The sequence below is a fragment of the Panulirus ornatus genome, chromosome 15 (genome assembly GCF_036320965.1).
Source record: "Panulirus ornatus isolate Po-2019 chromosome 15, ASM3632096v1, whole genome shotgun sequence".
In the NCBI taxonomy this organism is placed as follows: domain Eukaryota; kingdom Metazoa; phylum Arthropoda; class Malacostraca; order Decapoda; family Palinuridae; genus Panulirus; species Panulirus ornatus.
In genome coordinates, this window is record NC_092238.1 from 32,999,403 (window position 1) to 33,014,402 (window position 15,000).

Below are 15,000 nucleotides of genomic sequence, written 5' to 3' on the forward strand. Positions count from 1 at the left end.
CACACCCTCCCTCACCAGCGGCTGTGGTGGAGGGCGCGGGGTGGGGGGGCGCGCGCGCGCGCCCCTCCACCCCGCCCCTCACCGACAATGTGAGGAGTGACGATGCCTCTCTCTCTCTCTCTCTCTCTCTCTCTCTCTCTCTCTCTCTCTCTCTCTCTCTCTCTCTCTCTCTCTCTTCTCTCTCTGTCTTCAAGATGGCCTCCCTCCGCGGAGATAAAGCCACTCGCATTTCGTGTGTGTGTGTGTGTGTGTGTGTGTGTATCCCTCCTCCCCCTACACACCCCCCCCACACACACACACACACACACACACCTCACACACAGCCTGTGTATATATGTATATATATATATATATTTGCCGCGCATATTTAACGTCTGTTCCCCGTCAAATTAAGGAGCATTTTGTGAGGGTGGAGGGGTGGAAGTGTGGGGGGTGGAGGTGGAAGTGGGAGGGGAGTGGAGGGGGAGGAGGAATAATTATTACCATGGTGAAGCCCAACGGTTCAGTACGAGAAAAAGAACAAAAAAAATATACGAGGAGAAAATATTTTCGAGTTTCCGTTTATCCAGTATTGTGTATTGTTTTGTGTGACGCCCCTTGTGGGTGACGGGACGTGTGACGGAGAGGGGGAAGGGGAGAGGAGGAGGAGGGGAAGGAGGGAGGGGATAGATGATAGATGGGTGTGGGTTGATCTGGTGTGTGTAAGAGTCGATCCTCTATCTATTCCTTTCGCTCCTTCAGCCTGGAGGCTGTGTGCGCCCCGCGCCCCCCCCCCACTCAGGAGCAGGGTAAGTGAATGGCCTCCTTCCGTCCCTGGACAAGACTCGACGAGTCCATTTCCCGTCCAGCGACGTTCCCCCCCCCCCCCCCCCCCCCCCAGCCCAGCCGAAGGTGACTTTTCCCTCACGGTGATAATGAAAATGGAATCGAAAGCCAAGCCCCCTTCCCACCCTTATTTCTTTTTTTCCATTCTGTCAGTCCCCTAAACCATCACCTCTCGTCACTCCTCTTCCTCCTCCTCGTCCTCTTCCTCCTCCTCCTCCTCCTCCTGCCATCCTCCCTCCCCAGTTCTCGCGTGAGGGAGGTGGAGGAGGGAGGGAGGAAGGAGCTTGCTTGTGTGTCCCGGGCCACCAAGGCTTGCTTCACCCGACGCTGCTTCCCATAGTTGCTGTCTGGGAGGCCAGCCAGACCCGGGGGGAGTGGATGGACCGTTATGAATGATTCTCTCTCTCTCTCTCTCTCTCTCTCTCTCTCTCTCTCTCTCTCTCTCTCTCTCTCTCTCTCTGGCCTTATCACCTGACCCTCCACCTACCGCGCCTTATCACCTAACCCTCCACCTACCTGGCCTTATCACCTGACCCTCCACCTACCGCGCCTTATCACCTGACCCTCCACCTACCGCGCCTTATCACCTGACCCTCCACCTACCGCGCCTTATCACCTAACCCTCCACCTACCTGGCCTTATCACCTGACCCTCCACCTACCTGGCCTTATCACCTAACCCTCCACCTACCTGGCCTTATCACCTAACCCTCCACCTACCGCGCCTTATCACCTAACCCTCCACCTACCTGGCCTTATCACCTGACCCTCCACCTACCGCGCCTTATCACCTGACCCTCCACCTACCTGGCCTTATCACCTAACCCTCCACCTACCTGGCCTTATCACCTAACCCTCCACCTACCTGGTCTTATCACCTAACCCTCCACCTACCTGGTCTTATCACCTAACCCTCCACCTACCGCGCCTTATCACCTAACCCTCCACCTACCTGGCCTTATCACCTGACCCTCCACCTACCTGGCCTTATCACCTAACCCTCCACCTACCTGGTCTTATCACCTAACCCTCCACCTACCTGGTCTTATCACCTAACCCTCCACCTACCGCGCCTTATCACCTAACCCTCCACCTACCTGGCCTTATCACCTAACCCTCCACCTACCTGGTCTTATCACCTAACCCTCCACCTACCGCGCCTTATCACCTAACCCTCCACCTACCTGGTCTTATCACCTAACCCTCCACCTACCGCGCCTTATCACCTAACCCTCCACCTACCGCGCCTTATCACCTAACCCTCCACCTACCGCGCCTTATCACCTAACCCTCCACCTACCTGGTCTTATCACCTAACCCTCCACCTACCTGGTCTTATCACCTAACCCTCCACCTACCGCGCCTTATCACCTAACCCTCCACCTACCTGGCCTTATCACCTAACCCTCCACCTACCTGGTCTTATCACCTAACCCTCCACCTACCGCGCCTTATCACCTAACCCTCCACCTACCTGGCCTTATCACCTGACCCTCCACCTACCTGGCCTTATCACCTAACCCTCCACCTACCTGGTCTTATCACCTAACCCTCCACCTACCTGGTCTTATCACCTAACCCTCCACCTACCTGGCCTTATCACCTGACCCTCCACCTACCGCGCCTTATCACCTAACCCTCCACCTACCTGGCCTTATCACCTGACCCTCCACCTACCTGACCTTTCACACACACACACACACACACTCGCTTCACTGGTACTTCCCTCCACCTACCGCGCCTTATCATCCTCACACAGGAAGGTAAGTAATTTCACACACACACACACACTCGCTTCACTGGTACTTCCCTCACCTTCATACCAACTCATTTGCATAAGATGGCAAGGTGGAGCAGTCGTCATCTGGGCTGTTTCCCTCCACACCCCTCCACACACACACACACACACACACACACACACACACACACACACACACACACACACACCTGAACACCTTACATGACTCCTCCAACGTGTACAAACATATGTATACATACGCACATCCATAGACGTACATACAGTGTGTATACATGATGTAAACACAGACTCACCTTGACGCATACCAACATATGAACACACACACACACACACGAGAGAGAGAGAGAGAGAGAGAGAGAGAGAGAGAGAGAGAGAGAGAGAGAGAGAGAGAGAGAGAGACTAGACTAGAGTAATTAACTAAGGCAGGTGTCTATGACGTCTAAGGGGGGGTTGGGTTGGGTTGGTGGGTTAAGGTATTATGCAAAAGAGCTCACCACTTCACCACATATTTACCCTCCTGCCTTCCACGGGTATTTTGATACCTGCTCACTGCACCGTATGACGCGCGGAGATCAACGATACGACGCGCGGAGATCAACGATACGACGCGCGGAGATTTAACGATATAACGTGCGGAGATCAACGATATGACGTGCGGAGATTTAACGATATAACGCGCGGAGATCAACGATATAACGCATGGAGATCAACGATATAACGCGCGGAGATCAACGATATAACGCGCGGAGATCAACGATATGACGTGCGGAGATCAACGATATGACGCGCGGAGATCAACGATATGACGCACGGAGATCAACGATATAACGCATGGAGATCAACGATATAACGCACGGAGATCAACGATATAACGCACGGAGATCAACGATATGACGTGCGGAGATCAACGATATGACGTGCGGAGATCAACGATATGACGCACGGAGATCAACGATATAACGCATGGAGATCAACGATATAACGCGCGGAGATCAACGATATGACGCACGGAGATCAACGATATGACGTGCGGAGATCAACGATATGACGCGCGGAGATCAACGATATGACGTGCGGAGATCAACGATATGACGCGCGGAGATCAACGATATAACGCATGGAGATCAACGATATAACGCGCGGAGATCAACGATATGACGTGCGGAGATCAACGATATGACGCGCGGAGATCAACGATATAACGCATGGAGATCAACGATATAACGCATGGAGATCAACGCTAGATTATACATGAGAATAAGAGAAAGAGACATAACGTACCCTTCAGTTTTACCGGCCAAAACAAGGAAAGAAAAATTATTCAAAAGTTCCATTTAAAAAAAAGAATTATCAAATATATTGTTTGAGGTAAAGGATATAATTCATGAATTACATTTACTGTTTATTCATCCATTGATTAATTATTAATTCGGATTTTCTCTAATAATCTAAGGTTTTTACCTATACGTATTTTTATCAGATATATTCACTCATTTATCAGTTATTTTTTTCTTTTTTTACCATAATTGGGATCAAGTTGTATGTAAGTGAGGTAGGAAAGTGGGCAGGAAATGTAGATGGATTTTAGAAATAGATCACCAGACGACATTCTTCACATCCGGACAAAAATAGAGAAATTTTGCATTTTATTTTTGGGGTTGGAAATGTAGGCGGTAACGAAAGGTCGAGAAATGTGCAGCTACATATTCATTCACCTATTTATCTGTGTGTGTATATATATATATATATATATATATATATATATATATATGACAAGAGGTCAAGAGAAAGGTGCAAGAGGTGAAAAAAAGGGCAAATGAGAGTTGGGGTGAGAGACTATCAGTAAATTTTAGGGAGAATAAAAAGATGTTCTGGAAGGAGGTAAATAGGGTGCGTAAGACAAGGGAGCAAATGGGAACTTCAGTGAAGGGCGTAAATGGGGAGGTGATAACAAGTAGTGGTGATGTGAGAAGGAGATGGAATGAGTATTTTGAAGGTTTGTTGAATGTGTCTGATGACAGAGTGGCAGATATAGGGTGTTTTGGTCGAGGTGGTGTGCAAAGTGCGAGGGTTAGGGAAAATGATTTGGTAAACAGAGAAGAGGTAGTAAAAGCTTTGCGGAAGATGAAAGCCGGCAAGGCAGCAGGTTTGGATGGTACTGCAGTGGAATTTATAAAAAAAGGGGGTGACTGTATTGTTGACTGGTTGGTAAGGTTATTTAATGTATGTATGACTCATGGTGAGGTGCCTGAGGATTGGCGGAATGCGTGCATAGTGCCATTGTACAAAGGCAAAGGGGATAAGAGTGAGTGCTCAAATTACAGAGGTATAAGTTTGTTGAGTATTCCTGGTAAATTATATGGGAGGGTATTGATTGAGAGGGTGAAGGCATGTACAGAGCATCAGATTGGGGAAGAGCAGTGTGGTTTCAGAAGTGGTAGAGGATGTGTGGATCAGGTGTTTGCTTTGAAGAATGTATGTGAGAAATACTTAGAAAAGCAAATGGATTTGTATGTAGCATTTATGGATCTGGAGAAGGCATATGATAGAGTTGATAGAGATGCTCTGTGGAAGGTATTAAGAATATATGGTGTGGGAGGCAAGTTGTTAGAAGCAGTGAAAAGTTTTTATCGAGGATGTAAGGCATGTGTACGTGTAGGAAGAGAGGAAAGTGATTGGTTCTCAGTGAATGTAGGTTTGCGGCAGGGGTGTGTGATGTCTCCATGGTTGTTTAATTTGTTTATGGATGGGGTTGTTAGGGAGGTAAATGCAAGAGTCTTGGAAAGAGGGGCAAGTATGAAGTCTGTTGGGGATGAGAGAGCTTGGGAAGTGAGTCAGTTGTTGTTCGCTGATGATACAGCGCTGGTGGCGGATTCATGTGAGAAACTGCAGAAGCTGGTGACGGAGTTTGGTAAAGTGTGTGGAAGAAGAAAGTTAAGAGTAAATGTGAATAAGAGCAAGGTTATTAGGTACAGTAGGGTTGAGGGTCAAGTCAATTGGGAGGTGAGTTTGAATGGAGAAAAACTGGAGGAAGTGAAGTGTTTTAGATATCTGGGAGTGGATCTGTCAGCGGATGGAACCATGGAAGCGGAAGTGGATCATAGGGTGGGGGAGGGGGCAAAAATTTTGGGAGCCTTGAAAAATGTGTGGAAGTCGAGAACATTATCCCGGAAAGCAAAAATGGGTATGTTTGAAGGAATAGTGGTTCCAACAATGTTGTATGGTTGCGAGGCGTGGGCTATGGATAGAGTTGTGCGCAGGAGGATGGATGTGCTGGAAATGAGATGTTTGAGGACAATGTGTGGTGTGAGGTGGTTTGATCGAGTAAGTAACGTAAGGGTAAGAGAGATGTGTGGAAATAAAAAGAGCGTGGTTGAGAGAGCAGAAGAGGGTGTTTTGAAGTGGTTTGGGCACATGGAGAGAATGAGTGAGGAAAGATTGACCAAGAGGATATATGTGTCGGAGGTGGAGGGAACAAGGAGAAGAGGGAGACCAAATTGGAGGTGGAAAGATGGAGTGAAAAGGATTTTGTGTGATCGGGGCCTGAACATGCAGGAGGGTGAAAGGAGGGCAAGGAATAGAGTGAATTGGAGCGATGTGGTATACAGGGGTTGACGTGCTGTCAGTGGATTGAATCAAGGCATGTGAAGCGTCCGGGGTAAACCATGGAAAGCTGTGTAGGTATGTATATTTGCGTGTGTGGACGTATGTATGTACATGTGTATGGAGGGGGTTGGGCCATTTCTTTCGTCTGTTTCCTTGCGCTACCTCGCAAACGCGGGAGACAGCGACGAGGTATAAAAAAAAAAAAAAAAAAAAAAAAAAAAAAAAAAATATATATATATATGTGTGTGTGTGTGTGTGTGTGTGTGTGTGTGAGCAAAGACCTATTCCTAGAAATAATTTCAAAGAAATCGTTATTTTTTTTCTTTTCCAAAGGTAAAAATACTAGACCTTTGTTCATGACTTCTAGGATCGCGTCGCCCAGGTGGAGCAGCCAGTCCCTCCCTCCTTCCTCCCTCATCCCTCCTTCCTCTCTCCCTCCCTCCTCCTTCCTTCCCTCCACTTTGTGGTTCATCCTGTGTGGACACCTGCCGAAGGATCTCTGACGAGGGAGTTCCTCCTCCTCCAGGTCCAGGTGCAGGACTTGATGGCAAGTTGTTGGGGCGCGAGGTCGGGCCAGGCGCTGTCGACCAAGTTGTCCCTTTGAATAGCTGGGTCGAGGGTGTGGGTGTGGGGATGATGCTGGCCCGTGATGCTTGGCCAGGCGGTGGCCAAGTCGTGCCCCTCTGAGGATGGGAGGGACGAGAAGAACGTAGGGCTTGGCCATATCCCTTGGCCAGGCGGTGGCCAAGTCGTCCCCCTCTGTGGATGGGATGGGAGGGGCGAGGAGAACGTCGTAGGGCCTTGGCCATAGCCCTTGGCCAGGCGGTGGCCAAGTCGGCCCCCTCTGAGGATGGGAGGGGCGAGAAGAACAGCGTAGGGCCTTGGCCACAGCCCTTGGCTAGACGGTGGCCAAGTCGTTGTCGCCCCTCCCTTCTGACACAACCCGAACGGACCAGCGTCTCCCATGTTCCACCTTCACTCCTGAGCTAAACCAATCACCCACCTCGGCTCCACACACACACACGAACCAGAGGTTCCTTCCTCCCAGTCTCCAGGGTGTGGAGGGAAGTGGAGGAGGGTGGTGGTATGTTCTCCCCTGACTACCTTCCCTCCACAACTGGAACAAAGAGAGTTATGTATATTGCAGTATCAATTCTATCTATTACAGTTTTTTTTCTTGCTCTCCTCTCCTTGTGCGAGCAACAGCTGGGAGAGTGGGCGGCCATTGTGAAGCTGGACCAAACCCCACACACACACACACACACACACACACACACACACACACACACACACACACACACACACCTCCTCCTGGCCCTACAGTGAGTTGGTTTTTATGAAGATATTCTGACGATTTCGCTGTGTTCTGCTGTAAGCTGGATGAAGAGGTCCTGATAAATGTGTGGGGCAGAAAGACCTTTATATATATATATATATATATATATATATATATATATATATATATATATATATATATATATATATATATATATCCGGCCTCAGCTGGCCAAGGCGTCTCAGCTAACATAACGAAAAAGAAGAGAACGTTCAAAGAGATGAGGGTGTGGTCTCATGGGTGTAAAACTCCCTCGCATATACAGTCCAGACGGGAGATGACAGAGACAGACAGACAGACAGACGTAGACAGACCGTGACCACGAGACACACAGAGACAGACAGACGTACGTACGTAGACAGACAGACAGACAGACGTACCTGACGACGAGACAGACACAGACAGACAGACAGACGTACCTGACCACGAGACAGACAGAGACAGACAGACGTACGTACGTAGACAGACGGACAGACAGACGTACGTAGATAGACAGAGAGACGTACGTGACCACGAGACAGACAGAGACAGACAGACAGACGTACGTAGATAGACAGAGAGACGTACGTGACCACGAGACAGACAGACAGAGACAGACGTAGGTAGGTAGGTGGGCTGGTACTCACCATGGTGTAAGGCTGGATGTTGGTCCTTATCGCTCGGCTATGTAAGGGCTGGAGTGGCCTGAAGTTCCCAGTGATTGGCAAGGTTTGACCATGGGCGCCGCGCCGTAGCGACTGAAGCTGCCACAACTGCGAGGGAGAGAGAGGAGACGACGCGTCTCGTGTGAACTGATAAGAGAGCTGATAAGATTGCTATTTTAATCCTCCCCTCCTTCCCTCCCTCCCTCTTCCCTCCCTACCCCTCCCTCCCTCCCACCTCCCTCTTCCCTCCCTACCCCTCCCTCCCTCTTCCCTCCCTACCCCTCCCTCCTTCCCCTTCCCTCCCATCTCGTGTTAACTGATAAGAGCTGATAAGATTGCCACCGGGTTTTGGTGTGGCCGTAGTGAGGGTAGGAGGCCCTTCAAGCAGCTCACCTGGTCAGCGGTGATGTAGCCGGGTTTGTTCAGTATGACCCAGGTCACCGTCTCTTCGCAGGGCGGCTCCGTCAGAGAACCCTCGTACGTCAGGTAGAGGTGCGACGTGAACAGTTCTCGAACCGGGACGAAAGGGATCACAGTCGACTTTCCTGTGTGGGGGAAAAAATAGACAGATATTTTGCTGGATAGATTTGTAGTTCTGTTTCGTGGTGAATAGGAGAAAATATATATATATATATATATATATATATATATATATATATATATATATATATATATATATATATATACATAGATATATATAGATATATATTCCATATTTTTCTTTATTGTTCAATGGACACTGAACCAAGAAGTGAAAAGTGGAAGCTACTAAATTCTTCATGAAAACAGGTCAGAGGTATGATAAAGGAAGGGTGACAGAGAGACAGAGAGACAGACAGAGGCGCCTCCTGCAGGAGGTGAGCCCAGTCTGAGGGCGTGGTCCTCACCTCTGTGTGGCACCATGTGGATGTGGTCCATCCAGATCTTCAACACAGGGTTGGGTCGCCATCCAGTCTGTAAGACGAGACATACACACACATTTATAATCAGGTTCTCCCTTCTGTAGGTAGATAGATAGATAGATAGAGGGGTGGATAGATAGGTCTGTAATGGTTCATGTTCTGCCTTCTGTAGGTAGATAGATAGATAGATAGATAGAGGGGTGGATAGATAGATATATAATACTTCATATGCAAATGTGTGATTATCTCTTGGTTATATACGGGATAGATAGATAAATAGATTGGTAGAGGGATGGATAGATATATTTATAATGCTTCATGTTCTGCCTTCTGTAGGTAGATAGATAGATAGATAGAGGGGTGGATAGATAGATCTATAATGCCTCATGTCCTGCCTTCTGTAGGTAGATAGATAGAGAGAGGAATGGATAGATAGATCTATAATGCTTCATATTTAAATGTGTGATTATCTCTTTGTTACATACGGGGTAGATAGATAGAGGGATGGATAGATAGATCTATAATGCTTCATATGCAAATGTGTGATCATCTCTTGGTTATATACGGGTTAGATAGATAAATAGATAGATAGAGGGATGGATAGATAGCGTACCATCTATGTTGCCTTCCTCTGAACCTTCTCACTTATTTGGTCTGTTCCTTCTTTCAAACAACAATGAGAAGCATTTTTCTTTTTTCGTTTTGGCCTCATGTACCACGAGAGCAGTTGGCGTGTACCCATGTACGTGAATGCTGTCCAATCACTTGCCCACAGAGGAACTATTGCTCACCAGAGCTGTTCCCCTAATGTGGCACAATGATGCTACAGGTTAGGGGACGAATGATGTTACAGGTTAGGGACGAATGATGTTACAGGTTAGGGGACGAATGATGCTACAGGTTAGGGGACGAATGATGTTACAGGTTAGGGGACGAATGATGTTACAGGTTAGGGGACGAATGATGGCAAGTTAGGGACGAATGATGGCAGGTTAGGGACGAATGATGCTACAGGTTAGGGACGAATGATGTTACAGGTTAGGGGACGAATGATGTTACAGGTTAGGGACAAAGTCGTCCCAAATCCAATTCACGTACTCACACAATCTTGAGTCATCTCTCTTGCTAGATAATGACCATATTGGGACCTTCTCTCACTTGGTCCCATACTCATTACATTTGTTTGGGTTGAAGGTCCCTCAGTATTCATCAGAACAACTTCGGAGGCTGTCTAGGTCCCCCCTTTGTAAGTTGACGCGATGACCATCACTTTGCGTTTCCCTCGTGACCTTTGGATCGTCTGCATATATATACACACATATTCAGGTGTTCCTTTGTTCCTTCCCATCGAGGTATCACATCTATCGAAGGGCGTTTCCTCATACTCCTGCCTGGTGGTCGAGCGTCCTAATCAGTCTTCCACGAGGCACAGTGTCAAACGCTTTCTGATTGTCCAAACACAAACATTCCACCCAACCTAATGTCTAAGACAGCGTTCCCTGTCCTGGCAATCGAAGACGTTGGTGTGTGTGTGTGTGTGTGTGTGTGTGTGTGTGTGTGTGTGTGTGTGTGTGTGTGTGTACCTTTACATATCTGTCTTACATATTTACCTGATCGTTATACAATGTACCCACACTGCATAGTGGATACATTTTACTGTCACCTTCCCTCCCCATCATCAGACCCCAGGCAGAATATAAATCCCTGCCCTCCCCACCATCAGACCCCAGGCATCATACCCCAATCCCTCCCCTTCCCTCCTCACCATCAGACACCCCAGGCATCATACCCCAATCCCTTCCCTTCACCCACCATCAGACCCCACGCATCATACCCCAATCCCTCCCTTCCCTTCTCCCACCATCAGACCCAAGGCATCATATGCATCCCCAATCCCTTCTCCCACCATCAGACCCCAGGCATCATACCCCAATCCCCTTCCCTTCACCCACCATCAGACCCATGGCATCATATGCATCCCCAATCCCTGGGATGCGCCCCACAGGCTAGACATGTAAGGCCCTTACCTTAAGCTCGCCATTAACCAGCGCTCTAGAGCCGCTCCCTAACTCCCAGACTCGGATTGAGTTTTTCCCCCGTTCACCCATGACCACATTACTCCAACTCCCATCTTCTTTGAAGACCATTATAACACACACTTCCCGACTCGATGTCTCCTCCTTGAGTCTTCTCAAGTCCACTTCTGGTGTATAGATGTCTATGAAAAAAAAGGGAATTTCTTTCTCTTTCAGCGTTACATGCTGAAGTCATTGTGCAGCCATCGTGTGTCCCATGCGAGGTGGAAATGGGGCTCATACGAATGGGTTAGCGGGGAGGAGGGAGCGGTCTGTCTATCTATCTATCTATCGAGACGCTGGTGGAGAATGGCGATTTGACCCATATTTTTTTTTTGTATCACCGCCTCCACCACCAAACGACTGACCTATGGCTGACTGGTTGGCACGGGATGAAGTTTGATTTCCCCCACAGCATCCCTAACACCCCCTCCTTCCCTCCCTCCCCTTCCCTCCCTTCCCTCCCTCCCCTCCACCTCCCCCCTCACCGGGCGCCGCTTTTCCTCCCGCTCACCAACACCAAAAAACAAAAACAACAACAACAAAGGAGCTAATCTTCTTCTTCTTCTTCTTTCCCTTATTTAGACACCACCACCGAGATTCCGGGAGAGGAGAGGAGAAGGAGGGAGGGAAATTTTACCCTCCCTCAATCTGATTACAGGAGAAGCCTCCACCGCTCTCCTAATCCTCTCTCTCTCTCTCTCTCTCTCTCTCTCTCTCTCTCTCTCTCTCTCTCTCTCTCTCTCTCTCTCTCTCTCACACACACACACACACACACACACAGACGAGACCTGACACGTCAGACAGGGGAGGGTGGTCGGGGTGAGTGAGTCCCTAAGAAGTGGCTGATCCACATCATAGTGCAGGGAGGGAGGAACACCACCCACTTGGGTTGAAGGTGTGGTTCTCGGGTCATAGCCACAGACCTCCCTCCTGAGCTTCAGTCTACCGTCTATACGGTGATATAGAAGACATAGAAGCCATATTGAGGAATAAGTGGGATGTGATCCTCTATAGAAGACATAGAAGCGATATTGAGGAGTAAGTGGGATGTGATCCTCTATAGAAGACATAGAAGCGATATTGGGGAGTAAGTGGGATGTGATCCTCTATAGAAGACATAGAAGCGATATTGGGGAATAAGTGGGATGTGATCCTCTATAGAAGACGCCACCCAGAGTCACAATAAGATCAGAAGACATCAGAGAGAATTTATATATATACACACACTCAAGGACGAGTTGAATGTATATGATTGGCCGGAGGAGAACGTAATGGAATTGAAATGAAGATGGGTTTGAATAAATGACTTACGGAACGATAAATGATATAACTGAATGATGGAACGATAAATGATATAACTGAACGACGGAACGATAAATGATATAACTGAACGATGGAACGATAAATGATATAACTGAACGACGGAACGATAAATGATATAACTGAACGACGGAACGATAAATGATATAACTGAACGACGGAACGATAAATGATATAACTGAACGACGGAACGATAAATGATATAAAGGCAACAAGAGCAATAAAGGTCTGTAGCAAGCGTAGAGAGATTAAGAAACAAATGTTAAAAGATCAGGGAGTAATTATACACGAGAAACTCCAATTTAAGGATCAGGTTAATAAGATAATCTTGTTGAGCCAACTGAGGAGTGAGATGATAAGGATAACTATCACTTAGATGGGTAATAAGATGATGAATATATATATATATATATATATATATATATATATATATATATATATATATATATATATATATATATATATCATCAACAGAGAATTGATAATCATGGAAGAACAGTAGAAGGCTTTTGCAGAACCAAACAAGACATGCGGTGAGCGCTACGTGCTCCACACCACCCCCCTCTCTCTCTCTCTCTCTCTCTCTCTCTCTCTCTCTCTCTCTCTCTCCCCCAGGCAAAAATCTCGTTCCAGTACAAACTCGTCTTGTAAAGCCGTGGGACAGAAACTCTCTCCATTTCTGTCTCTCGCCAAGGCAATAACATTCAACAGATCTCAGGCCACATGCAGTATATATATATACACAACAACAACCATTTTTTCGTAGAGAATTTATCCCCCAAGCTGCGCTGGTCCCGACGCTCGGCCAAACTTCCCCTGCCATGCCTTTACCTGAGCGAATGTAAACTAACGCCAGACCCTTCCGTTTTCTTCCTGTGTACGCGTTGTATAACATCCGGGTCTTCCCTGACTGATAAGCCGGGGGGGTGGGGGGGGAATGTATTTTGGAGGGGGGAGGTTGTGGGTGGGTGGGGCAGAGGTGAAAGGGGGGGGGGGTCAGGTGAAGACCTCATGAGAAGCAGGTTATGTTCTTAAAGATAGATAGATAGATAGATAGAGAGAGAGAGAGAGAGAGAGAGAGAGAGAGAGAGAGAGGAACGTGATTGTGATGACAAAATGGATCTTCCTTTTACACTTTGTGAAGGGGTTATGATTGGCTCATCCCAGAGGTTGTTAAGGGTTATGATTGGCTCATCCCAGAGGTTGTTAAGGGTTATGATTGGCTCATCCCAGAGGTTGTTAAGGGTTATGATTGGCTCATCCCAGAGGTTGTTAAGGGTTATGATTGGCTCATCCCAGAGGTTGTTAAGGGTTATGATTGGCTCATCCCAGAGGTTGTTAAGGGTTATGATTGGCTCATCCCAGAGGTTGTTAAGGTTTGTGATTGGCTCATCCCAGAGGTTGTTAGGGGTTATGATTGGTTCATCCCAGAGGTTGTTAAGGTTTGTGATTGGTTCATCCTAGAGGTTGTGAGGGGTTATGATTGGTTCATCCCAGAGGTTGTTAAGGTTTATGATTGGATGATCCCAGAGGTTGTTAAGGGTTATGATTGGTTCATCCCAGAGGTTGTTAAGGGTTATGATTGGCTCATCCCAGAGGTTGTTAAGGGTTATGATTGGCTCATCCCAGAGGTTGTTAAGCTTCATGATTGGCTCATCCCAGAGGTTGTTAAGGGTTATGATTGGCTCATCCTAGGGATTGTGAGGGGTTATGATTGGTGCAGGTGATAGTTGGTCGCAGGTAATTAATAATATATTATTCTTAAATCTAACTTATTTTAAAAATTCTTAAATCAACAATAAATCCTTGATAGTAGAAGGCACGGGTTCGAATCCCGGTTGTGTCAGTCGGTGCACAGTCGACCCAGCTGTTCATCCACTTCTAGGGTTTGGTCGATAAAAATGGGCTCCTGTATCAGGCTACGGCATATATATATATATATATATATATATATATATATATATATATATATATATATATATATATATATATATATATATATATATAGATATATATATATATGCCTGCTGCACAAGGGTCCCGGGCTCGATCCTGGCTGTTGGAGGTTTGTATGTTCTATGAAGGTGCGCGTTCACATGCACTTCGTTCGTATATATATATATATATATATATATATATATATATATATATATATATATATATATATATATTCCTATGAGTCCGCGGGGAACATGAAACACGATGAGTTCCCAAGTGCACTTTCGTGTAATAATCACATCATCAGGGGAGACACAAGAGAGAAATATAACAGTCATTTGATATACATCGAAGAGACGAATCTAGGATGCCATTTGGTAAACATGCGATTGTCCAAATGGCGTCCTAGCTTCGTCTCTTCAATGTATATCAACTGACTTATATTTCTCTCTTGTGTCTCTCCTGATGATGTGATTATTTCACGAAAGTGCACTTGGGAACTCATCGTGTTTCATTTTCCCCGCGGACTCATAGGAATATCTTGATTACGCGCTAAATTGTGATCCTTTCAAATATATAAATATATAAATATA

At 46.9% G+C, this 15,000-nt stretch overlaps 1 protein-coding gene across 3 annotated transcripts in view; it reads right to left on the bottom strand.

The window, feature by feature from the left end:
• Window positions 1–15,000, bottom strand: part of LOC139753839 (carbonic anhydrase-related protein 10-like) — a 131,387-nt gene that overhangs the window by 20,813 nt on the left and 95,574 nt on the right. For all 3 annotated transcript variants that reach the window (XM_071670754.1, XM_071670753.1, XM_071670755.1), the window contains exons 5-7: window positions 9,057–9,123; window positions 8,563–8,714; window positions 8,152–8,277 (exon numbers count right to left, since the gene is read on the bottom strand). In XM_071670754.1, the coding sequence (XP_071526855.1) occupies window positions 8,152–8,277; window positions 8,563–8,714; window positions 9,057–9,123 (345 nt within the window). The remainder of the gene's footprint in view (window positions 1–8,151; window positions 8,278–8,562; window positions 8,715–9,056; window positions 9,124–15,000) is intronic.